The 25,864-nt window shown below is 37.6% G+C and overlaps 1 protein-coding gene across 1 annotated transcript in view; it reads right to left on the bottom strand.

Moving 5' to 3' along the window:
* Window positions 1-25,864, bottom strand: part of MAP2 (microtubule associated protein 2) — a 254,107-nt gene that overhangs the window by 79,184 nt on the left and 149,059 nt on the right. The window contains exon 5 of the mRNA XM_088135597.1: window positions 16,715-17,002. Within this exon, the coding sequence (XP_087991723.1) occupies window positions 16,715-16,976 (262 nt within the window). The 5' untranslated portion in view covers window positions 16,977-17,002. The remainder of the gene's footprint in view (window positions 1-16,714; window positions 17,003-25,864) is intronic.

Here is a 25,864-nt window from a genome sequence, read left to right on the forward strand (position 1 = left end):
CTTTTGCCAGCTTTGTCTTCACAGCATTAGCTGCTCATTCTGAGATACATCTTTGGTTGCACTGCTTTTCAATGCACCTTCTTTTATTAGGTCATTTAGTTTATCTTCTTAGCTATCCTTATTCAGCTACAGCCCTTTTTTCTTTTTTAACTGTCTGCTGCACTTGCAGCATCCCATATCCATCTTCACAGCAAATACAGCCTATCAATGTCACTACCTGGGTGTAGTTCACAGCTGATGGTCATAATTTTCCAAGGCTTTTGATCTAGTGCTTTAACTCAGTTTGTGTCCAGAGGAAGAATGGGATTGAGTATTCAGGAAGCAAAACCGCTCAGGTATTGAAGAAGCAAAACATCCCAGGTGTTAATGGCTATATTTCCACCATTAAGCTTGGATTTCAGGAATTTATCTTCCCTTATGTATTCTTTGATTACACTGGCTTTGACTTTCATGGGTCTAACATAATTCACTAGAAATTTGTAACTATCCTCTCATGCAAGATTTCTTAATTTGTTTCCAACTGGTATTTCAATTCCATCATTAATTATGTACTTTTATCTAATTGAAAATCCACAAACTGATGATGACAATGATGATGATGATATTTCCTGAGCACTGTACTACAAATAAAACAATGCTGATGCTGCACACAATATGAGACACAATACAAACACAAAAAGGAGGAGGAAAATCTCCCTCCCTCCCTCTCTCCCCCTCTCAATCCAGGTTATTCGGTCTAACTCACATAGCTGCTGCAGTGTGGATAACATGATGGGAGATTTATATGTAAGCAGCCTGAGCTGTAAGAGGAAAAGCAGGATAGAAATAAGAGTGAATAGATAAGAAATTTTCCTGGTTTTCTACAGTTTCTATGATATTCAACACAGTCATTTTGTCAACTCTTCACAACTACAGAAAACAAAACAACTTTCTGATCAAATAGAAAAGGCATTAGAAATGCTAAAATGGTTTATCTCTACTGGTTTATAATCAGCCTAGAATTTTTTATAAATGCAAACTCCGCATAAATCAACCCCAATTTGTTCACTGTTTTTATGCTTAATACCCATGGCCAGTGCAATACCAGAATACAATTTCTGAGAATCAGAAATAAATTTATTTTTATCTTTTTATTTCCAGATGTTTCAAAAACCATGATGAATATTTCCAATATTCAATGTAGGGATGTCTTAAAGTATGCAACCCTCACTCAATAAAAGTACAATCCTGACAAGTTGGCCAGTCCAAAATAAACTGCAGGTTTCCTGATGTCCTTTATAATGAAGAACCAGGTTCTGAGCCCATGCATGCCAATTTTCCAGCTAATCAGGTGAGTGGTGGGAGGAGAATGCTGCTAATAATGATGAGAAATCAGCCATTTGCAATGGGCTACTGGGAGGAAAGAGGAAAGCAGGGATCTCTTTTTGCTTTTTTCTTCAAACCAGTTATCCTGTTCAAAATGGATCATTTTCCAGTGCTAAGGGCAGTTTGGCTGCAATACCTGAAGTTAATTCTGGCTGGCCAACAGTGAAGAGCTGTAATGTTTGGGACCAAGGGGAGTAGGCCTGAATGGGAGTGGCTAGGCATCAAGAGAGACTACTTAATGTCCCTATTTCTATTTCTTCCACCCAAGCAACCTTGAGAGGGTTGGGAGGAGGCACATTTTCTTAACTCTTAATGACTCATCTCCTAATGGTCCATGTTACATTACCTCCTACTGCAAGTAAAGAGTCATCTGCTAGCAAGTAGTTGAAGGGGAGGGGTTGGAGGGCTTCATAGCTTCCTTGTCCTTCTCAGCAACCTGGCACAAGGGGGTGAGGAAGGATGGGCAAATGCTGTTTGAGAGAGTATCTGGAAGACTCTGGGGTGTTTGTGTGCCATGTGCATGTCTACATTAGAGATCTGTGTGCATGAATGAGGCACATACATGTCTACAGCCCCCAATTAATTAACCAATGCAATCCTTGGGCTGAAAGGAAATCAATTTATAGATGCTGTTCCATTGACTACATAACAGAGGCCATTCTCCTATGATGATCAGCTAAGTATCTGAGATAATAACTGATACAGGCAAAAAAAGCTCATATAACATAGAGACACAAACTACTGATTCATAGGGAGGACAGAGATGCGTGTTACTGCTTCCATTATTTCTTCAAAGGCCTACAGTAAACAACAACTGCATTCAAGGGAATCAAGGGAATGGAGAGAAATAATCCAATTGGGTGTATCACCTGCCTCAACCACTCCTATATTTTCTTCCAGAACTCTTAATGAGACTCCCCATTATCATTTCTTTACATCTTTTTTGTCACTGAATAGTCTGTTTCCTGATCTTTAGTCCCTCTAAGAAAACAGAGTGCCAGCAGCATCAGTAACAACCAGTGATGCTGTCAAAATGATGACATGTGTGACTATGCCACCAAGCAAATATCACAATTACTTTCTTGAACCATATCTGATGCAAGTCACAGGCCATGGTGTGATCTCATCACGCACATGCTGTCATTTCCTCCTATGGCAAGGCTCTGCTCAACCTAGTATCCTCCTGGTCTGTTGGGATGGTAAATCCCCAAGCGCTTCTCCTTTGAATTCTGGAGTATCAATCTCAATGCAGCTCAAGCATGCTAGTTAGAATCAAGCTCTTCTAGTTGCTGAAAAGATTCCTTCCAAAGTGAAGACCTGGTTAAGGGAATTTAATATTTCCTGGTACATGTTGATAGAGCTGAGAATGGTTCTTTCTTTTTTCATAGACTTGTATTCTTGTTCAGGTCTTCTATTTCTCCTAAGTTTGAAATAATATATTCACAGTAATGCTCCCTTTTTATATATTAAAAAAGCTAAACAAATTTGAAGCTGAACTTGAGAAGGAAGTTAGCAATCTGGAATGTTTTATTTTAGCTATATACAGTAAATCATTTATTTGAGATGGGGAAACCAAATTACCGACAAGGAATCCTCTTTGTCTCTTAGTTTAATCCATCCATCCACTGTCTTTCAACCTTGTGCCATTACTACTGAAAATGATGCCTTGAATCTTTTGTCTAGCAGATTGAACCCACCTCTGACTAGTCACAGAGACATTGCAGTTGGCTGTGGGTCTGCTCTTGAATTCTAAATAACCTTCCTTTCTGCCTACTTTCTCTCAGTGGAACTTAAACTGAAATTTCAGACAGCGCACTGAAACGTTGGCATGGCAACACCAAAGAGAAAAGCTGCATTCAGATGAGGAATGGCACCAGCTTGCTTATGTAGATGGTTGTTTTCAGTGTTTCAGTTCTAAGGCTTTAATTGGTCTCAGAACATATTTCATTTCAATGATTCTAGAATGGGTACATATTAACCCTGCACCACAAGTATTTCTAACTAATTAGAGAGAAAAGGCAGAAAAGTGTATAGGTACCTAACGGTCTTAGTATTTCCTGATGATTTTTAAGAAATAAAATTTTGACAAACAGATACCTTTATTAAGAATTGAGTTTTTAAAAGCAATAACAGAATGGCAGAGAAAGTTGCCGGCCAGAAATGGTCGACGCTTCAGCGGTTCGAGTCCAGCCTTCGCGTTAACAGGGTGAGCTCCTGTTTCCTCCCCAGTTCCTGTCAACCCAACAGTTCGAAAACTCTCGTGAGTAGATAAATGGGGACTCTCACTCCGGTGGGAGGAAAAATGCTGGCGGCGCCTTGCAAATGGGGTCAGGAGCAGTTGCCGGTAAGCGTGAAACCGCGCTCGCCCGAAAAGGGCGCAAAGCAACGGAAACCCCGCCTCCTGCGCTCACCAGCTGGGCTCTGCTCTAGGAAGGAGGCTCTGGCAAACCACTTCCGAAACACCTTGCCTTGAAAACTGCAAGGACTCGTCCAAGCAGTCACTGCAGAGTCGGTAACAACTGAGCGCAGATTAAAAAAAACAACAGTATCTTACCAACATCTTCTGGGAATATGAATTTCCTAAAAGCTTATGGCTGCCAATAAAAAACAAGGAAACACTAAGTCAAACAAGAAAAACACTCATAAAATCTCTTGAGTCAGATTCATTCAAAACAGAATTATTCAAGGAATAAAAATATTGCCTGTAAACAAAAATATGAATAAAAAACTGTAGGAATTTCTTCCAGCTGGCTGTTCAAACTTTGACTTACTATAAACTAAAAGCATCCTTTATTACTCAAATGGTAAATGGAAAGTAAATTCCCTCTCAACAAGATTATGTTATAAAATTATTTCTAAAACATGTTTTAAAATTCATTTCCTATAATGCTTTAATGCTGAAATGTGTAATATCGGTTTATGAGTTATTCTGCAAAGACATATAAATTCAGATATCATGCTAAGTCATGGCTTCTTTTAAGCTACGTTTCTTGAGTAAGCCACAGGGGCCTGGTTGAAGCTAAGCTATAAACATCTTCATTTAAATGGGCGTTAATGCCTCTACCTTAGCCTGGTTCCAACTGTATCTAGAGGAAAAAAGGAGAAAAATAAAAATTTAAAAATATTTTAAAATACACATCTATAGATTAGATTAGAACCTCCAGTCCTGAATTTATCAAATTCACTCATTTCTGACCATTAGAGGAGCTGGAGAGAGGAACCCACTTCACATATTATGAAACTAGTTTCGTTACTATTGGCATCCTGTATTATTTGGACACTTCACCATGCAAATTACAGGTAGTTCTCGCTTAATGATAGCAATTGGGACCGGAATTTCCATCGCTAAGTGATGCAGTCGTAAAGCATGACATTACATAACTATGCCACTTAGCAATGGCAGTTCCAGCACTTCTGGTTATTGTCGTTAAGTGTGATGTCACATGGTCGCCATTTGCGACATCCTGCCAGTTCCCCATTGACTTTGTTTGTCAGAAGCCAGCAGTGAAGGTAACTAATGGCAATCACATGATCACAGAACGCTGTGGTGTCATAATTGCGAGCCAGTCACCAAGCATCCAGATCATGATCATGTGACTGTGGAGATGCTGCGACAGCCAAAACTACAAGGACCAGTTGTAAATACCACTCATTCAGTGCTGTCACAAGTTTGAACAGTCACTGGACAAGTGATTATTAAGTGAGGACTACGTGTACCACCTATTAAAAGTAACAAAAATATACCTTGGACATACATATATATTATAACAGGGGAGCCTTCGTAAATAACTTGAACAAGGAAAAGATTACAATCGTTACTGATTTTTTCAGATTTCTGACTCGCATTCTTATGACTATACTCTTGTTCCACATTTGTAAATACCAAGTGCTAATGTGTCACTCAAAAATGTTAATTCAATATTTCTTTTCAATTTTAAACATTGTTCCTTAAACTGGCAAAGAACAGTGTATTGTATAAACTTCACTGATAGCTGATTATCTCAAATAACTTTAGAGAGCTCTCTAATCCATTGGTTTTAATATCCTAAATGAGTCCCACATTATACAGGCACCAACAAATAGAGGACTAACCAATTCTGAGCCATCTCTTGATAAGTAACTATTTAAACAATAAAATGCCATGGTTCATGATACAGAAACGCTCAAGTAGATAAAAACCTGGTAAGACTAATCAAGAGCTAGAGCTCTTCAGATACTCAGCCTGAAGGAGCAATGGTGCAAAGGGTGAAAGCAGCAAGGGGAATGCGCAGCAGCCAATCTCAGACATTTCAGAGGATGCCATATCTATTCCCCTATTCCCAAACACTACAGGTCTGAAGAGGGATTCTAAATGAACTCAACTAAACACGGTTTAATCTTTCTTTTGGACCTCCCATGAAGATACAACTGATAGGTGTAGAAGAGCCTGGACCAGACTGCATTAAGGCTATACAACTCTTTAGATTTTATTCCAAACAAGCGCTTAGTCCAAAACTTTTTAAAGTTGCTGCGTCTTTTCCCAGGATCATATGGCAGCAGTAAGGGACAGCCAAATGATCCCAGAAAAGTAACGGTCATTTGAGTTGCACACAGATTCTATGTTTGTGTTCCTAAGCATCTTTTTTGGAATTAAATCTGAAATGTTGCCTATGTAGGTGGGGCAGTTACATGCAAGCACAACTTCCCACACCATTGGTGTCCTCTCAGGATCACCTAAATGCCTGACTAGGTCTCCTGGTAGGGATTAAAGACTGAGTCACAGTGGGGGGATGGGGAATTTAGTTTGGTATTTTTAAGTTATATATTTGAAACACATAACTATAGCAACCAAATGAATAATATCCAGATTCTGTTAGCGTTCTTCTTCATTTCTTTCTTTTGCAATGCTCACTAAGAAGAAAAATAGCATAAACCCATTGTTGCTCATACAGTAGATTAAATAAAAGTAGCCCTACATATATCATTTGTATGCCTATCACCTGGGAACTGAAAAGTAAGGGGTACCTAGTTATCACAGAACTAGTTACCACTTATAAGATTTTGCATCAGAAGTCGGATAGTTGATACTTATTTATTTGAGTGAGAACTAGATACACAGTTTGAAATCTAACGCAAGTTTTCAGACCTCCCACTGCTAAGGCAGAAAAATGCCTGGAAAAGGACATATTGCATATGTAGAATTTCACTGTTATTAATCAGTAGTAAAACAATCTAAAATATGCAGATTTTTTCATGTTTTCAGCAGGAAAGGAATCAAGATATTCAACCTTTGAATAGCCATTCCAACCCTGGAAGCACTGAAATCCTCCATACAATATAGGATCAAAATCCTACATTGTCCCCCAATGTTTCTGCCTGCCCTACTAGGTCTAGCAGGAAGGGCATGTTCTTTGTCCCCTCTATCAAGCAATGACATCTTGTTGGACTCCAGAATCATGCCTGAGGAACAGCATCCTCCCAGAGGTCCAGATGGCCCTGACCTGGTAGCCTTTTGTAAGGCTCTGAAGACCTGGTTGTTCCTGAAGGCATTTGAGGTAGGCAGTTGGGTGAGCACTGTTGGTGACGTGCTTTATTTGGGGGTTTATTGCTATTGTTCAAAGAAAACAAACATTTAAAACTAGCTTTCACTAATAGGTTTCTCAAAGTAAAACACATTTGGGTTCCTTCCCAAGCAAAATATTTGAAAAAACTTAAGGGAAGCTCAACTCTCTTAAATGAGATTGATGAAAGTTTCATTCATTCATAATATAATAGCATGAACACAGTTACCTCCCTAGCAGTTGCTAATATGAAAGAAGTGCATGGAAATATGTCTGTGCCCATTAAAGGCCTCTTGGTTGCTTCAGTTTGCATGAGTGCTAGAAATATATAATGAACTGAAGTTTGAGTGATGATCTTAGCTGCTCTGTGTGTGCTTAAAATGTTTAAATAAGTAAACATTTCATTTCCAAAACGTCACAACATTAATTTAATTTTGATAAATTCTATTTATCCATTCTTCCATTCTATTTCAGTCACTGGCCACTGTGCAACTAATGATGAACTGCTATTACCAAGAAAGTCAAAAATTGCTACATTCTGGATTCATTTATGTATTATATTTCCACACTGTATATAGTTATTTCTTGTTTGAATGAACAGCCTTAATCCATATAAGAGAGGGAGATATAGTTAAGAATTAATCCATGGATTGATGACCAGCCTGGCTCTCTACATTGTAACTGAGGACTGGGCACTATAATTCAGTCCAGACATTCATCAGATGTTTGCTACTAAACACATTTGCTTTTAGAAGAAGTAAACCAATCCTTGCAGCAAGTCTTACATTCAGACTTTGTAGCAGTTATTAAGCATGCAAGTTTCCTGGAGATGTTAATAGGCACTTTCTAACTCCCTTTTGAGCGGTGGCTACAAGTATGAATAGCAGTGAACATTAAATATTCGTTAATCCAAAAATACAATTTTACAATATTCTTAAAATGTCAAGCATGATTATTATATATACAATATACTTGCCACAATGTAAAGAAGTAAACGCAATCTACAACTGACAGTGGTACTGCTTTCACCACTTACTTGGATGAGAAAAAGACTCTGACAGTGGCAAGTATATCACATATCCGCTGACATTTTACTCCCAGTTATTCGGTTTTGACAGAATTACTGAACAGAAATAAATACAGGAGTCATGGATGTATTTCACTGTATTATTATTAGTTACTCTTGGCTAACTGCTAGTTCTTTTTGCCTAAATTAGGTATTTCCTTCTTATTGTTTTGTAAAGTATCAACTGTAAAAGCATGTATCTTTAATATAAAATGTTCTCAATTAAACATGAAGTACAAGCCTTTATTCTCTTCATCTAGAAATGCTGATTAAACCTAATAATATGGCAAATACTGCAATGCTGCAGGACAAGCAGAAAAAAGCATTGCCAAGCTTAGCAGCGCTGGATGTTAGAATGGGTTTGTAAATGATTCCGAATTGGGGGGGAAACATTGATTTCCTGTAGCAAGCAAGCAAGCAAGTAAATTAGATCCACACTTCTGAACTCATTCAACATTAAGCATTTCTTTTTCATATTATCACTGAGAATCAGTGCAAGCAGCTTCACATTCTCAGACATCACAGTAGGGCAATATGAGACGTTATGTTCCTTTCAACTTTTTTTTTTTTTTCAACCTTTCAACTTCACTGTGGGAAATTTCTCACTTACCTGTCTTACTGTCAAATAAAAACCTGCCATTGTTAGGAGCCACTGCATCTGGTATAAAGACCTCTGAATCCTGCCCATGCTGCAGAACCCATTTGTAGCTACTTGCAATCATTTCACTTGGCCAAGGAACATTTTCTTGCTGTCCTTGAACATTGCCTGCAGAAAGTACAAGCTGTCTACACAAGAAAGGATAGAGAACAGGCAAAGAAATATAAAAAGTATGTAGAAAACCTTATGTGGTTTAATTGCTGCGCTCCTTCAGACCACAACAAAAAAAACCCAAAAAAGCAAAAGTAGCAGCAGAATTAAAGAACTTGTCCAGAAGATGGTGCCATCTAGCTACTTCTTGCTGAGCACTCATGCTCCACTCTTTCATGAATTAGAAGAATACCACTGGCTTAATGCTACCAGATCTGGGCTTCAAAAATTCATTAGATGACACCAAAGAGATGCAGAAAACTTTTGCTACCACCTATCATCATCACCTGTCGTCAGCATTTTTACAGCCCAGGTCCTGCAGCTCTGAGTTCCTATTGAGAAACCTCTTACTCCCTGAAGATTTTAATGGAATCACAAGCCTAAATTACAAACACTGCCCTGTCATCCATAGAATATTATTTATACATTTAAATGACATATATGCCACTTTGCCTTGAATCAGGGTGGTATTTAAAGAATAATGATTTTAAAACATAATAAAGGACAGTGTGTTTATTCTTTAAAATATTTATATTCTATCTATCTTCCATTTCAATTCAGTAGTTTCTTTAAAATCTCCATCGGACAACACTAAAGATTGACATGAACTACAGTATACCTGTAGATGCACAGAAAACAAATCAAGCCTAACTTACTAAATGTTAGATGACACTGCAAAATGTCTTGAAAAACTTTTCAAAATTTAAATAAAATAAAAAACAAACAGAGAGTTAATTCATGAGTTTGGAGCAATTTTGAATAGATGTTCTAATTTTACAAAGAGAAAAATAGCTAAATGAACACCCAGCTGAACCTAAATGGAGTATGACCAGTATAGGGCAAGATGTTAAACCTTTTATGTCTAATTTGACCAAAAAACAGTATGATAATCAATTGAATCTTGGACCTAAGTACATTCTCAACTCTTGATGCTTATTTTAAGGGAAGTACTGGTTTTCTGCAATATTAAAATTTATTAGCTCATCTATACATTACAGTAATCAATCAATATCACTTCTATTTTAAAATATGAGGTCCTGCCCTCCCTACATAGGTATTATCAGTGTAACAAGGTTAGTCAGGCATGGTGGCCAGAAGTCAAAGCTGCCTTCACAATCCTCAATATTTTGATAGCCTTCAGAATCCTCAATACTTTGCAGACATTGTCAAGAGAGATGGGCTGAACAAAAATATTGGTGTTGAGAGGTTAAGTTCAAAAACATTATGTTGAGACCAACAACAAGAAGCATTTATCTATGGACCATAAAATACTTCTTGAACTATATTTTCTGTGTGACTTATTTAAAGATAATCATACACTGTGGAGTTGAGGTTTTGTCATATGGCACTGTACAGGAATGTTGTTACTGAAACCTTTAAATGGAATGCGCCAATATGCTTGAATGAAATTAAACATCATCCGATGGATAATTTAAAATCATTCCATTTCACTGGAAAGAATTTCAATATACTACTGCAGGACAAGTAAATGACCCCTCCTCAAATCACCTCTCCCATGGAAAAAGAAAACTGTCAGCTCACCCATAAGGCATTTAGACACAAGAATTATGATTAAATTGTAAAAGAATACCAGAAGGTGACAACAGCTCTAGGAAGCAAGGCCAGAATGAGGTAACAGGAAAAATAATACATCAACAGTAACCTTTATTCCTAAGAACACAGCCTTTATTTTCTCAACACACCATTGTCTTTATAGTATCATACTCATTACCTCATAGTAACTAGGATACATATTGCACTTCATTACCCTAACTACCTCACTGATCTCACTAAACACATACTGTGCTCTATACCCAATCAAATATTTCCTGCTGTATCTGATATTATGCATTATTCTTAAGTTGCCTTTCTCTTGCAATGCAACCCCTTTTTAGGCTGCTTTTGCTATCTCCGGTATCATAGGAAACAATTTGTGCTTCAATGGAAGGGTTACTGGTCTCTGTCATTGTAATGGTATGTGGGAATGACCTTGGGAGACAGGAGGAAGAACCGGAGCCTAGGCAACGGTCTGATAAAGGAAGGGAGGGGTACTTTCAGACTTGCAAGACTGATGTTAGCCCTTTGGGGTAGTCCAGACAAGAAGCACAACTAAGATTACTAGCTTTATCTTTATTGTAAGGTTGCATTAAAAGAATCTCGCAGGTCAGAAAGTACCCCTCCCCTTCCTTCACTTTTACTCTCCCAGAAACTAGGGAGGGTCCCTTCTGAGACTCTTTCTCCACCCCCACCCCTCCTTTGGATTCAGAATTCATTTTTCAGATCATTGTCTAGGCTACGCCTCTTCCTCCTTTCTCCCAAGGTCATTCCCACATACCATTACAGTCACAAACAAACTCTTTATACTACCAACTGCTTCTAAAGTGTGTTGTGGGATTTTAAACAATTTATGGGGAGTCGTACTGGCAGAGGATATATGTTATTGCTATCACAAGCTGAATTAAGGACAACATGCACTGTCCTAACCATGCTATACAGAACACCAATAGAACCACCTTTTTAGAAAGTATACATGATCACATGCTTAAAGTCCTATTACAAAATGAGAGATCTATGAAGTAGTACACACCTCAGTTGAACACAAATTGGTTTTATTTGCAGATGACATTCTTTTCCTTATTTCTAAACCTCACACTACTATTCCAGTGTTGATGCAAAGGATAAATGCATTTAGTAAAATAGCGGGATACCCTATTAACTGGTTCAAATCAGAATTGATGCCAATAGGTGAAAAATTGGTTACCCATTCATTTAAGAGATATTAATTCTGTATTTGTACCAAATCTATTAAATATTTAGGTATATGTATACCAAGGATATACCTCAATTAGCAATATGTAATATAAATAAAATATAGAGAGAGTTTTTTTCAGATATCGATAGATGGGAGTCATTAAATCTCACCCTTTGGGGAAAGGTGAACACTCTCAAAATGAACATTATTCCCAAATTAATTTATATTCTGAGAGGAATTCCAGTTTTTATATCTGGAAAATATTTTCAGAAAATAAATTCTTTGTTTACATAATTTCTATTGGGTTCTTCAATTCAAGAATATCTTTACAGAAAGTGCAATTATCACTTAATGAGGGAGGATTCGGTCTTCTGAATCTGGAGTATATCATCATGCTTACCCATTGTCAAGTGTTAAATAATGGAAGCCAACAAGTGGTATTAATTTTCCAATTTGGGCAACTTTGGAATATACATATATAACACCTTTGGTCGGATGGATAGTACTAGGATCATATATATACTAAAACTTTAATATCTCTGGAAACAATTTCGTCAGTTAGAAAACTATGTAACATAATGTCTAATAAAAAAAGATTTGACCTTTTTCCCCATGCCAAACTGACTTTATGGGGAAACCCAACATTAAAAATTGGGAAAAAGATGGTGATATGGAAAAATTGGATGGAGCAGGGATATTGACTTTGGACCAAGTGATAGATGATGAAGTTGCATTTTTAACATACTCTGTCTTAAGAGATAAATATCATCTATCAGATGTAACCCAATGGGAATATTTACAGCTACAACATTTGTTAGCAACATTGTTTGGACCAGCAGCATTTTCAGCTTCTGAGACACCTGAGATATTAGAACAACTTGTTAAATCCTTTAAAACTAAAAAAAAACCTATCAGTTTGAATAGATATTTGTTATCAATAAATCAATTTGATATGCAGATGTTAAGGTATGAGTGGAATAAATAATTAGAGGTTTCTATATTGCCTAGACAATGGGAGAGTGTCTTAACTTCTATAGCAAGAGTATCAGTGGACGTTAAACTCTAACTTATACTGTAGAAAAAAAAAATATTTAGAATTTATTGGACTCCACTATGTCTGTATAGAAAAGGATTTCAAAAACAGCATTTTGTTGGAGATGTAATAAAGACAATGCCTCTTTAAAGCATATATTTTTACAATGTCCTATACTTAGCAAGTTTTGGGAGAAAGTAGTGGACTATATAAATAAGATTGTGTGACAAAAGCTAAAAATTTCAGAGGACAATATTCCTCTGAACTATGTACCTGGTATATGGAATTTGATATGTGGGCAACGTAAATGCATTCTCTATGGCCAAAAGACTGATATTGCAGCATTGGAAAGATAAATGTATGGCCCCATTTATTCAATGGACTGAAGACCTGATCGTGCTTGCCACTTATCAGCAGATTACCTATAGAGGTTGTCTTTGTATGGACAAGTATAATGAAATATGGGACTCATTTATACAAAACACAGTAGGTTAAAAACAACAAACCATGATAGTCATATAAATCTATTAGAAATATATATGTACTTGAATAATATTTGTATTAGATAAGTATATATAGAATTGAAATTGTTATTTATTTATTTATTTATATTTCAAATTTGTCACCGCCCATCTCACTGTGGAGTAATAATGATATTAACACTTTTGTTCTCTTTGCTGTATTTTTTCACTTTTTTGTTAAACCACTTCTACGTATTTTTTTCTTCTTTTTGTAATCAAATTTTTTTAAAAAGAAATAAATTTAAAAAGTCCTGTTACAAAATGTAATGTCCCTGAAAACATACATTGGAATGTGTTAAGAAGCAGATACAAATTCGTATGGATATTCTTGGTGAAATGACAATAAAGAGGGACTCTAGATCCACCACATGATAGCAATTTCACAATGTCTTTATAAATAATCAAGACAAATGTGCACCCATCATTACAAGAATAGAACAGACAGTAAATATCTGTTAATACAAAACTGCAGCCACTTTAACAGTAATAAAACTGCTTGAGGCATTGGGTGCAAGAGACTAAGGTTGCCACACCCATCAACCCAAAAGGCACCATTTACAGCTGTTCCCCTCCCCCTGGTTTCAGCTGAACCTTCCTGACAAGTTACACAATGGTTTGTTCAGAGCTTGCTCCAATACAGCAAACCAAGATAAGACTTCATTTCCAATTATAAAGGAAATACAATGAAATAATGTACAAAAAAGTGTTCCTAGCAGGAGGCATTTTATTAGTTTTCAGATTCATACTTAACTAGTTATGTAAGGACAGTTGCCCCCAAATCTATTTCACATTATATTAAACAAAGATATTTCTACACTGGTCACTACCCATTCATGAAGTTAGGAATGTATAGTTTTAAAATTGGAGCTTTAAAATTGTATAGTTGTTGATAATTTTTATGACTGAAAGACTGAAAAATGAATTTACAGTGTTCAGTGCATGCAGCTTAGAAGATGTATTCTCTTATAGAAAAATGTCAAAGAATTATATGTTTACTTCAGGAATAACTTTTCTTCAAGGTGTAATTCTTTTTTGAAAAAACTGAGCACCAATATACCTTAATAAATGTTGAAAAATGTTATACAATGTATTTGCAGACAAACTGAACACAGTGTGGTTTAGGGCTGCAGAGGTATGGTGCTCAATTGGGTAATATGTAATTTCCTAGTTGAATATTGGCTTCCATGGGTTAGTAATGATTTTAATTAAAATATAGCTTTGATCCAGTGGTGCCCTACAGCTAGCAAAAAGTGTCTGCTACTCATAGAAGAGTTACTTCCCACCTATCTAAAAAACAAAAAAAAATCAGCCCAAATCTTCTGTTTACTGCAGCTCTTTCAAGCGCACAGTTTATGTACTTTATCATATATGTTCCTCCTCCACCTCCTCCTCCTCCTCCTCTAATATAGCTTCTGACATATCATGATGTGTATTATTACAAAAAAAATCTCCCACTGATACTTCTTGAAAAGGCATTAATGTGTTTTCTATTATTTTCATTTTTTTGTTGTTGTTAAACTAAGCCATTGGCAAAACATGTATACATTTTAACTGTGTAATCCCAAACTTCGGTGACTCAGGTAATTCATTAACCAGAACTTCCTCTTGATTTCTGAAGATCAGATCTTAGCTGTCCTGCTCACTCATGTTCTACTCATATTCCACAAGTTGTACTTTTTCATTTCCTTAGAAAATATTCTTCATCATGATGGTTAAAGCATTCCATTGTGCTGGGATGTACTGCATCAAGCAATGCTTCTTGTGTTGAAGATGCACAGAGTTTATATTTTAACCAAGGAAATACCAGATCAAATATAGTTTAATCTTCTTAAAGATTATCCATACTTAAGTTTTTTTGGCTTTTGGCTTTGCAACAGCAACTAAGGCTCAGCTTATTAGTTGTCTTGTGCATCATTAACAACAATAAGGAAGCAAATGGGAAGCCATCAACTTGCTTGAATCTGTGTAATTGCCAAGACACCTAAAGGCAAGAAATCCTTGTGCTGTAATTTCTAACAACATTTGCTGTGGAATTAATACAACTCAGCAAAATATTCCCCAGACCTGTAGTAACCATTTAGAACTATGCTACCATTTAATTTCATTGATTTTCTAGGATGGCAATACTTCAAAGAGAAGCCCTATTCAGGAGAGCCTGATTGCCTTTACAAGTACAATTAGGATTGGGGGCGGTGGGGGGAGGGAGACAAAAAACATTAACAAAAATCTGTGGACATCTCTGAGTACAATTTAACATTTTTGCTTCAGAATGGCAAACTTCAAGAGTGATTGTATCCAAACCAAACAATTAAACTGAGATTATTACCTATCGCCTGAGGCCTGGCCTACACGTCCAATAGAATATGACAATAAGAGAATGTACATCTCCATTAAAAAAAAGGTTATCTTTTGCTAAAACTAAAAACAGTAGGCAAAGGACTATTATGACATATGTCCTCCAGATTTGTTTATTTCTTATTTATAGAGCTATGTTACAGAAGACTGGAAGGCATTAAAATGGTAACTGCCCCTGCAGAAGGGGGACATCTATGCCAAGATCACATTCTGTTGCATGAATAGACCAAGCTTTAGATTCTTGGTAACATTTATTGATAGACAATTGCATTGTTTCATATATAATGTATGTGAATTTCAATCTGGAGCTACCAAAAAAAAAATATCAAAGCTTATTAACATTAATATTAAATAGCTGCTTAGACTTCAGTCAAAGCAGGTGTCAGCCCTACAGGGTAGACAGACTAAGAAATCAATGCCATGTAGGTGAGGACTACTTTTATTTTAACATTTACAGTAGTAGAATCTTGCAAGTCTGAATGTGCTTCTCCCTCCCTCATGTTATCTTCCAGTGAACTAGGGAGAGGCCTGAGACATTTACTCAAACTAATTTCTTGACCCGGGCTCAAGCCCCTGTTATCCAACCATTACTTTGGTAATGGCTCTTCCTCCTGTCCTTCAAGGTCATTCCCTATACCTTCTATAGCAGACCACATATTCATCTATTAATACTTCATTTAATTCCATTATAAATGCAACAAAAATACCTGTAGTATTAATAGTTGCATTTCGTGTTACGACTTTAATGATACCACTACCACCCCTTTCTTTTCTGTGGTAAAACAACTCTGCAAGTCGTAGCAAAATCATTTTTGATAAAGTCTGCCATTGGTTTCACTCTGAAGACTAGATTTTATAGAAGGACAAGTCTGGAATCCAGAAGCATGACTTTGTTACAATGAGTTAGACCTTGGCCCTATCCAGCAGCTAGACTTTAGCCCAATATTTCTGCTCTGGCTAGTAAGGCCTTGTTAGGATCTCAATGGCTTTCTAACCTGGAAATACTAAAGACTAAACCTAAGATCAGCTACATGTAAAGATACTTAGAAATACCTTTTCTTCTGTGCAGTACATACCTCCTACCTTCAGAATTAGATCTCAGTTTAAATACCCTGCACAGGAGTTTTTTAACAACACAACTATGCCACCTGCTGAAACCTAATCCGATTCAACTTATTAGGGTGCTATTGCCTAGAAAAATATTCTCTACAGTGCTCTCCCTTTAAAAACAAGGATTTCAAGAACAAAAGAAGAGTAGACGCTTGATATTTTACCTGCAGTGTCTTTCTCTCCTGTAGTTAGTTCTCCATTGATTCCATTCTCTTTGGTTCTGGAATATGAGCTCTGTGGTCCATGTGCACCATATTCTCCAGCTTCATCCTCTTTATATGGAAACCCATTAGCACTTCTGACCAGTCCTTCCCCTGTGCCGCTTTGCTCCTTCATCTCTGCGGCATGTGGATGTGAAGAAGCTTCTGCTATCTGACCTGAGGTCCAGTGCGGTGCCTTAGCTTCATCTTTCCTATCGTCTGCCATACTTCTTGTTCTTTATAATTTTTCTTCTAATAAGAAGGGAAAGAGAAACCACTAGTAAACTGAAACACGCTGCATCCCTCCCAATGATAAAACTGAAATATGGCTGGATATGGAAATGTGTAAGAAAGCATCATCCTCGCAATATGAAGAAAAAGAAAAATACACTGAAATTTTTGTACTTGACTTCAGTATGTTAACATGCATAGCAATTATTTTTTCAATAATAAGAATAAATAATTAATAATCAACCATCTAAATTTATGCATGGCTAGTCCATTTTAGCCTCATTGTATAATTGGTCCAACATCACTCACTGATATGACTGATTTGTAAGTGAATGCAAGTCTTCCCAGTCTAAGCCTTCAGCATTCAAATCCATGGCATGTCGTTAATGGCATATTATAATCACAAGTTGTTAGATGCCTGTTGATGGTAGAAGCAAGGCAGGAGACAACGCCTGGGCTTCGCTATTATTCCTTTCTTAAAAATTGCAGTATGGCTTCAACTTTATATAGAAAATGTAGGATGGAGTTTCAGTTTCTGAATCATCAATTTTTGGGAACCCAAAACAAACCATGGCCAAAGAACAAAGGACTTCCTCCAATGTATGCTGGAGTGACTTCTTTTACCAGGTGAGGAAAGAGGGAATCCATGATCATCAGACTGTTATGTACTTACCACTTAAAAAAAAAAGAAGAAGAAGAATCCTAGCTCCAACCTAATAAGGGCCCTAATCGAATTTGAAGCAAGCATTCCAGTAGCCCAGTTCTTTGGATTTTTCAAGTTGGCTTCATTTACCTCCATTTCTAATACTACTAGGAAGCAGTTAAATGATATAGTAAGCTGTCTGAGAGTTTCTCCACGTTATCTCGACATACAAGTGGAATAAAATAATTTACTATATTCTAAAGCCAAGGGATTATTTGAAATACCTGAATGCCCACTACTATTGCTATTAATTTTAGGAAGACTAAGAGGAGATAATTGCACTCAGTTAACAGCTTAGTATTTAGATGGGATGATTACAGTCTTTTAGGCAATGAAAAGCTGTGGTAGTGGGAATTCAGGAATACTGTATGTTGGTTTATTTAGCCCAATGCATCTCAAATGGTTTACATTTTTCTGCTTACAAAATGCAATTACTAGAATCCAAATATAATTCCTTATACTGAATCACTAACGGTCTGTCTTGACCAGTATTGTTTCCTTTGTCTGGCAGCTATCCAAAGCTGCAGAAATTAAATCTTTTCCAGCTCAGTTCCAAGAACCTTTTAAAGTTGAAGATAGTAATGCTGGCCCTCCGGCATGCAAAGCATGTGTATTGCCATGGAGCTAAGGCCCTTCTATAATTATGATACAATGCTAGAGTCCTACATAAAAGAAAAAAAGCAAATACAATTATGGATGTCTAGAAGCAACAGAGAGTGGGACCTTTGTACAATTATTAGTGAACTTTGCCAGATGAAACTTGTTGCACTACCATCCCTCAAGAAGTGGGAAAAAATGCACATAGTGGTTATGAATTCCTCAGCTGGCCAGCTGTTATCATCAGAATTTATCTGTGTGCTGCTTTTCTGTGTAAAGCTAACCCAAAGCAGCCCATAACATTTAAAAGAAAATTTGCAAAAGGCCAAGCTTGCCAAACAAAACATCAATACTGTAATCATACAAATTTCAATGAATATACAATACCAAGCAATGTTAAATGTATGTATGTTTGTATGTATGTGTGTGTGTATGTATCTGTGTGTGTGTATGTATCTGTGTGTGTGTGTGTATGTATGTATGTCTGTATGTATGTGTATGTATGTGTGTGTGTGTGTGTGTCCTAACAGAAATCCAAAACCACAATTTAATCAGAAAAAATGCTGCTTTTGATTGTATTAAGTGGAGGTCCAGCAGCAAGGTCTAAGATGAGCTTAGGGCACCTTCAGTTGCAGGTAGCTAGATACCTAGAGAAAGGGGACAACCATCCCAGTCTGGATACAGATTAGCTAGACAGAGGAAGAGGAATCATATCTTCCAGGACTCAAGCTAGATAGTCTTAGATGGTGTCAGACCATTCAGATCATCACTATATAACTTAACAAAGAGAAAGCATACGCACACACTTCCAACACATCATTCTCAAACAGAAGAAGAGAATTTGGAAAAAGAAAAAAAAACTTTCCTTATTTATAAAGTACAGTGGTACCTCGGGATACAAACTTAATCCATTCCATGACTCTGGGTGTATCCCGAGTTGGTCGTAACCCGACGCAAATTTCCCCATAGGGTTCAATGTAAATCCGGTTAATCCGTTCCGCCCTCCGAATTTGGTCGCACCCCGAAGCAAATTTTCCCATAAGGTTCAATGTAATTACCGTTAATCCATTCTGGTGTCCGTGGACCACGCGTCAGGGGCAGGAAAACAGCCGGGCACTGCGCGGCGCAGTGGGAAAATGGCCGGGCGCAGCGCGGCGGGAAAACGGCTGGGTGCGGCGCAGCGGGAAAACGGCTGGGTGCGGTGCAGCGGGAAAACGGCTGGGTGCGGCGCGGCGGGAAAATGGCTGGGCGCGGCGGGAAAACGGCCAGGCGCGGTGCGGTGCGGCGGGAAAACAGCCAGGCGCTGCACGGCGCAGCGCGGTGGGAAAACGGCCGTGGACCACGTGTCAGGGGCGGGAAAATGGCCGCGGACCATGTGTCAGGGCGGAAAAATGGCCATACCCCAAGGCGGAGTTCGCACATCGAGGTAAATTTTTGCGGCCAGAGCTGGTCGTAACCTGAAAAGTTCGTTAGTAGAGGCGTTCGTATCCCGAGGTACCACTGTAATAATGCAGAAAACCTCAACAGTCAGACCAACTGTATCCTTTCATAAATTGGGTACTTCTACAAGTAATCCTACATAAATAACCAAAGATCTGCATGTAGAAGATCATCTTGAGCCCCAGGTTTTGTGCACTGATATTCAATTAAGCTATAACCCTTCATCTTTCCAAATTCCTTCCATTGTTTCTCTCTATGTGCTGGCTGAAATAAAGCTGGGTCTTCCTTCTACTCATCCTAAAACTTTTTTTTTCTTTTTAATAATAACTTTATTAAATTTTGAGAAAAACAATAAAAACTAACAAGAATGGAGCACTGTGATCTCAGAACAATGCTGGGCAGCTTTTTAGCTTGGGACCAGTTTTTTAAAATTATTTTAGGCTACAAGTTTTTTTAAATTATTTTAGGCTACAAGGTCTACATCAGATGTTTGATGACAGGAGATTTTGGCTCATTTTTATCTTTTCCAGTGTCAGTTGGGGGTTAAATTATAAATCAGTATGTTAAACCTTGTAGAGGTTTAATGTCTCTTGCTTTTTTTAATGCAAAAATGAGAAGATCACAAAATTTTGGCAGAACAATTTAGGGATTTCTGAGGGCTGCAATGTGAGAGCTGGGACTCAAATGTTATCCTTGAGATAAAAATACACTGTGTGCACAATTATTAGGCAAGTGAGTATTTTGACCATATCATCATTTCTATGCATATTTTCCACCTCCAAGCTGTATAAACCTGAATGCTTATTGGATATAAGCATATCAGGTGATGTGTATTTGTGTAATGAAGGAGGCTGTGGCCTAAGGAGATCAACACCCTATATCAAGGTGTGCATAATTATTAGGCAGCTTCTTTTCCTCAGGCAAAATGGGCCAAAAAAGAGATTTAACTGACTCTGAAAAGTCAAAAATTGTAAAAAGTCTTTCAGAGGGATGCAGCACTCTTGAAATTGCTAAGATATTGGGGCGTGACCACAGAACCATCAAACATTTTGTTGCAAATAGTCAACAGGGTCGCAAGAAACGTGTTGAGAAAAAAAGACGCAAATTAACTGCCAAAGATTTGAGAAGAATCAAACATGAAGCTAACAGGAACCCATTATCCTCCAGTGCTGTCATATTCCAGAACTGCAACCTACCTGGAGTGCCCAGAAGTACAAGGTGTTCAGTGCTGAGAGACATGGCCAAGGTAAGAAAGGCTGAAACTCGACCACCACTGAACAAGACACATAAGTTGAAATGGCAAGACTGGGCCAAGAAATATCTGAAGACAGATTTTTCAAAGGTTTTATGGACTGATGAGATGAGAGTGACTCTTGACAGACCAGATGGATGGGCCCATGGCTGGATCAGTAATGGGCACAGAGCTCCACTTCGACTCAGGCGCCAGCAAGGTGGAGGTAGGGTACTGGTATGGGCTGGTATTATTACAGATGAGCTAGTTGGACCTTTTTGGGTTGAAGATGGACTCAAAATCAACTCCCAAACCTACTGACAGTTTTTCAAAGACACTTTCTTCAAGCAGTGGTACAGGAAAAAGTCTGCATCTTTCAAGAAGACCATGATGTTTATGCAGGACAATGCTCCATCGTGTGCATCGAAGTACTCCACTGTGTGGCTAGCCAGTAAAGGCCTCAAAGATGAAAGAATAATGACATGGCCCCCTTCCTCACCTGACCTAGAACCTATTGAGAACTTGCGGGCCCTTCTCAAATGGGAGATTTACGGTGAAGGAAAATAGTACACCTCTTTGAACAGTGTCTGGGAGGCTGTGGTTGCTGCTGCACAAAAAGTTGATCGTCAACAGATCAAGAAACTGACAGACTCCATGAATATGGCTTATGACTGTTATTGCAAAGAAGGGTGGCTATATTGGTCACTGATTTTTTGTTTGAAATGTCAGAAATGTTTATTTGTAAATTCTGAGTTGTTTATTATTCTCACTTTAACAGATGAAAATAAACGAGTGAGATGGGGGAACTTTTGTTTTTCATTTAGTTGCATAATAATTCTGCACACTAATAGTTGCCCAATAATTATGCACACATAGATATGCTCCTAAGAAAGCCAAAACCTCACTTTTACTTTCTTAAATATTCAGGTTTGAGGTTTATTAACATTTTGAATTGACCAAGAGCACTGTAGTTGTTCAATAATGAACTTCATCCTCAAAAATACAACTTGCCTAATAATTGTGCATGCAGTGTAATGGGATAAAAATAATTCTGACCTCTTTTATCAGACTATTTGCCTGGACAAGTGATTTCTTTTTATTGTTGTTATATAAAAATACTGATTATTTGCCATCAAGTCAGTGTCAACTCTTAGTGACCACATAGATCTTCTTTAGGAATAAAAATACTGAAGCCTTTTGTAATTATTATCTTAATTCTCTGACCGTTAGTTACACATATTTTCATTTATAATAAGTATCAGGAAGAGGCTCTAACTCAGCAATAAAGCACATAATAAATATAAGGAAGAGGTTATAGCTTAGTATTTAATATGCAGAAAATTCCACATTTCTCCCTTAAAGATAATTCTAGTCAGAATGAAGGGCAAGAAAAAATAAGGCAGGGAATTATCTCTACTCTAACCTTCAGCTATTCCCTATCTATTTGTAGAAGTCTCATTGCAACAAGATAGAAAATGAAAACCTAATCTTAAAAATTGGCATAATCAACACCTCAGTAACACTTGTCAAGCACTTCTAGGTCAAATTTAACTATGGAAGAGGGAACTCACCACCTGGAGTGAGTGGGCAATTTTCTTCCTGGGATTCAGAGTTTTGGTGCTCCCTGGAAAGAAGGGTTAAAAAAGCCCTACCCTCTCCTTAATGGGAGAGAGTGTTTTATAAAAAGGGAACTGAAAACAAGCAGGTATGAGGAGAAGAGGACAGCAGAGATATGGGAAAGGGGAACTCCAACCCAAAGGCAAGCACCTCAGCAGCAGTCTTCAGACAGCAGAAGAAAAGTTAGGTTTGTGGAGCTGCAAGACCAGTTGTGAGGCAAAGCTGAGAGTCAGGGGAGGAAAAGAGCCTGGCTACATAGAGTCTGCAAACCCAAACAAGCCTGCAAACCAAGCCCACTGAGTGCAGCAGCCCAGGTATAGAGCTCTACAAACCAGCTCCAGAAACAGAGGACTACAAGTGCTGGTGTGGGGGAGAGAAAAGCCCATCTGTGAATCTATAAAGGAGTAAAAAGGGTTTTCACATGCAAATGGACTGAGATTTGCTACAAGAGCTGAAGACCTGGGGGAAAGGGAAAGATTTAAAGAAACAATAGTTAAGATAAGAAAACATAGCACTAACATAGGAATGGGAACATAGAAATAGAACATGGAGATTAAAATGTATAGATTAAATAAGAATATAGGTAGACCTCGACTTACGACCACAATTGGGACCAGAATTTCCATTGCTATGCGATGAGGTCATAAAGCAAGATGTCATAAGACTGCATCACTTAGCAAGCCTGGCAGTCCCGGTTACTGTTGTTAACCAAGAATCAGGGGTCTTAAGTGAGTACCCACCCCAATCCAAGCCACCCTGGGCTTGATCCCTCCCAGCCCCAAGCCTCAGTAAGGTGAGGGACTGCCTCCAACTCCCTCCACCTGCCTATCTCCCTCCCATCTCTGCCCTTCTAGCCGCCCCACACCATGCCTTGCAGGGCAGCAAGCAGCCCCAGAACCACACAAAAACCATACAATAAAAGAGTTTTGTATGGGAAAAACAAATACAGTCATTGTGTCTGTGTTCTGTACCATATTAAGAAAAACCCGAACATTAATCAAATTCAAAAACTCATGTATTAAGAACATATGAAGCTTCTTTACCTACAACACTGTAGTCTTACTGGTGCCTCCTCTATGTTTCAGGCAATCTTTTTTGGTTTCCTCAGGTCTTTTCAAATGGAGATACAGTGGCTGATCTACGGACCTTGCAGTGCACTTGAAACCTACTAGTACTACAAAGTGATAAACATGAATTGCTCTATAACTATCACAAATTCCACTTATAAACTTACAGTATTTTTCAGGATTTATGTGCATCTTGCTCTCCTTTATCCCTGACAAAAGAAATCCAGCTGTGGACCACATCTGTCCCTGATTTCAAAAGGTGAGCCTAGAGACAGACTGCTTCTTTTCCAAACTGCTGTTGAAGGAACCTGAAATTATTTCCTTCTATGGCAATACTGACTGACCTCGACACACATACATCACTTCATGGCTCTTACTTTCTGTGCCATTTACTGCTGATTCTGATATGCTGTGGTACCTTCTGAAGAAGATGGATGGCTTCAGTACGTAAAAATAAATAAGAAAGTAAGAACTTGAAGGGAGAACCTCAGCCTAATTCTGCCCACCATCCTATAAAAATGATGGTCTGCATGTGCAGGTTTCATTCAGTATGTTGTTGTTTAGTCGTTAAGTCGTGTCCGACTCTTCGTGACCCCATGAACCATATTGCGCCAGGCCTTCATTCAGTATACTTCATCTTAAAGTGCAACCTGATATGCTGGCTGACGGTTGTGGTTGTTGTTGTTGTTTTTTACAGTGCACCATTCTTCTGTGCATGAATGTAAGAAGTTGCCTTACATGGAGCTCATTAGTCCCAACAGCTCATTGCTCTGCATTCTGAGCAATGATGGATCAACAAGTTTGCAGGCAAACTAGATTTCAAAAGTCATGATGTTAGGAATGCCAAATTAAGAATATGGAACAGATATAAGTTCAGGCTGTGCCCAAAAATACCTTTGCTGGCTTCAGCACAAGAAGTATTTTATAGAACAGAAACAGCAGGTAAAGAAAAACAGTTAAGATATCAAGACTCGCTAATACAGGAAAATGGAGAAGATAAGCTCAAGAGAACTAGTGGCTGCAGAGGGATTTACTTTTCAATCGTTTTCATATGCACAATTAAAGGAGGGATTTAATATGGATAAAAAGCTACCAGGTATAGAACATTATGTAACAGAATTTGAAATGGAATTATGTACAATGATGAACATGTAATTGCTAAAATGTATAAACTTCTGTTAAGATTTGATTTGAAATGGAAGAACAAGTTAAAGAATGCATGATACAATGGGCTAAGAATATTGGTTATAATATACAAATGGACCAATGGGAAAGAATGTGGCTAAAAAGATTGAAATTCATATTGTCTTATAACTTAAGAGAGAAATTTTATAAAATGATGTTCCATTGGTATATGTCACCAAGGAAATTATCTAGGATGTATATAGGTACTTCTAATTGTTGTTGGAAATGTGTAAAGCATGGAGGGTCATTTTACCATGCATGATGGACTTGTGAAAGACTGAATAAATATTGAACACAAACACATATGATGCAGAGAATTTTAAAAATTAACATTCAGATGAAACCGGAATTTTTCTTACTAGGACTTAAGGATAGTCAATTAGAAAAGATTCGTGGATGATTGATTTTTTTATATGGTAACTGCAGTGAGGTTATTATATGCACAAAGATGGAAGAATACTGAAATACCCACAATGGAGGAATGGATTGTGAAGATGGCAGAACTTGCAGAAATAGCTAAATTCACTTGTTTGATTAAGAAGGAACAACTACTTTTAAAAAAGACTGGAAACCCTTTATGGACTTTTTGCTGAAAATGGATAAAAATGAGCTGGTGATTTCTGGATTTGCCGATTAATAAGGACTGATTATGGGGAGAAAGGAACTATGTTATGTAATTTAGAAGGGGGCAAATGGGTTTTAAGTATGTCTATAACTGCTGTAAAGAAGATCGGAAGTTGCATCTTTAAGTATTTTTTGTTTTCTTTTTCTCTTTGCCTTCTATTGTTTTCAACACCTTCTTATCTTTCTTTCTTACTTTTTTCTATATTGTTTCATGTTGATCTCTTAACTCTGTAAAACATTTCTTTAATAAATAATCATCATTAAGAATATAAATAAACAAGTTTGCAGGCAAACAATTATTGCCGCCCTATTACCCAAGAGCCTCTACTAACTGAATATAGTATCTTGCATGAGTATAGCAGGTGATCTGCCACTGAACTGGTGTCAGTCCCTCTGGTACAGGAATTCAGTTGCAGCTG

The sequence above is a fragment of the Python bivittatus genome, unplaced genomic scaffold (genome assembly GCF_059951505.1).
Source record: "Python bivittatus isolate LINGU-HERP-01145 unplaced genomic scaffold, Pbiv_v1 ctg000200_np1212, whole genome shotgun sequence".
Classification (NCBI taxonomy): domain Eukaryota; kingdom Metazoa; phylum Chordata; class Lepidosauria; order Squamata; family Pythonidae; genus Python; species Python bivittatus.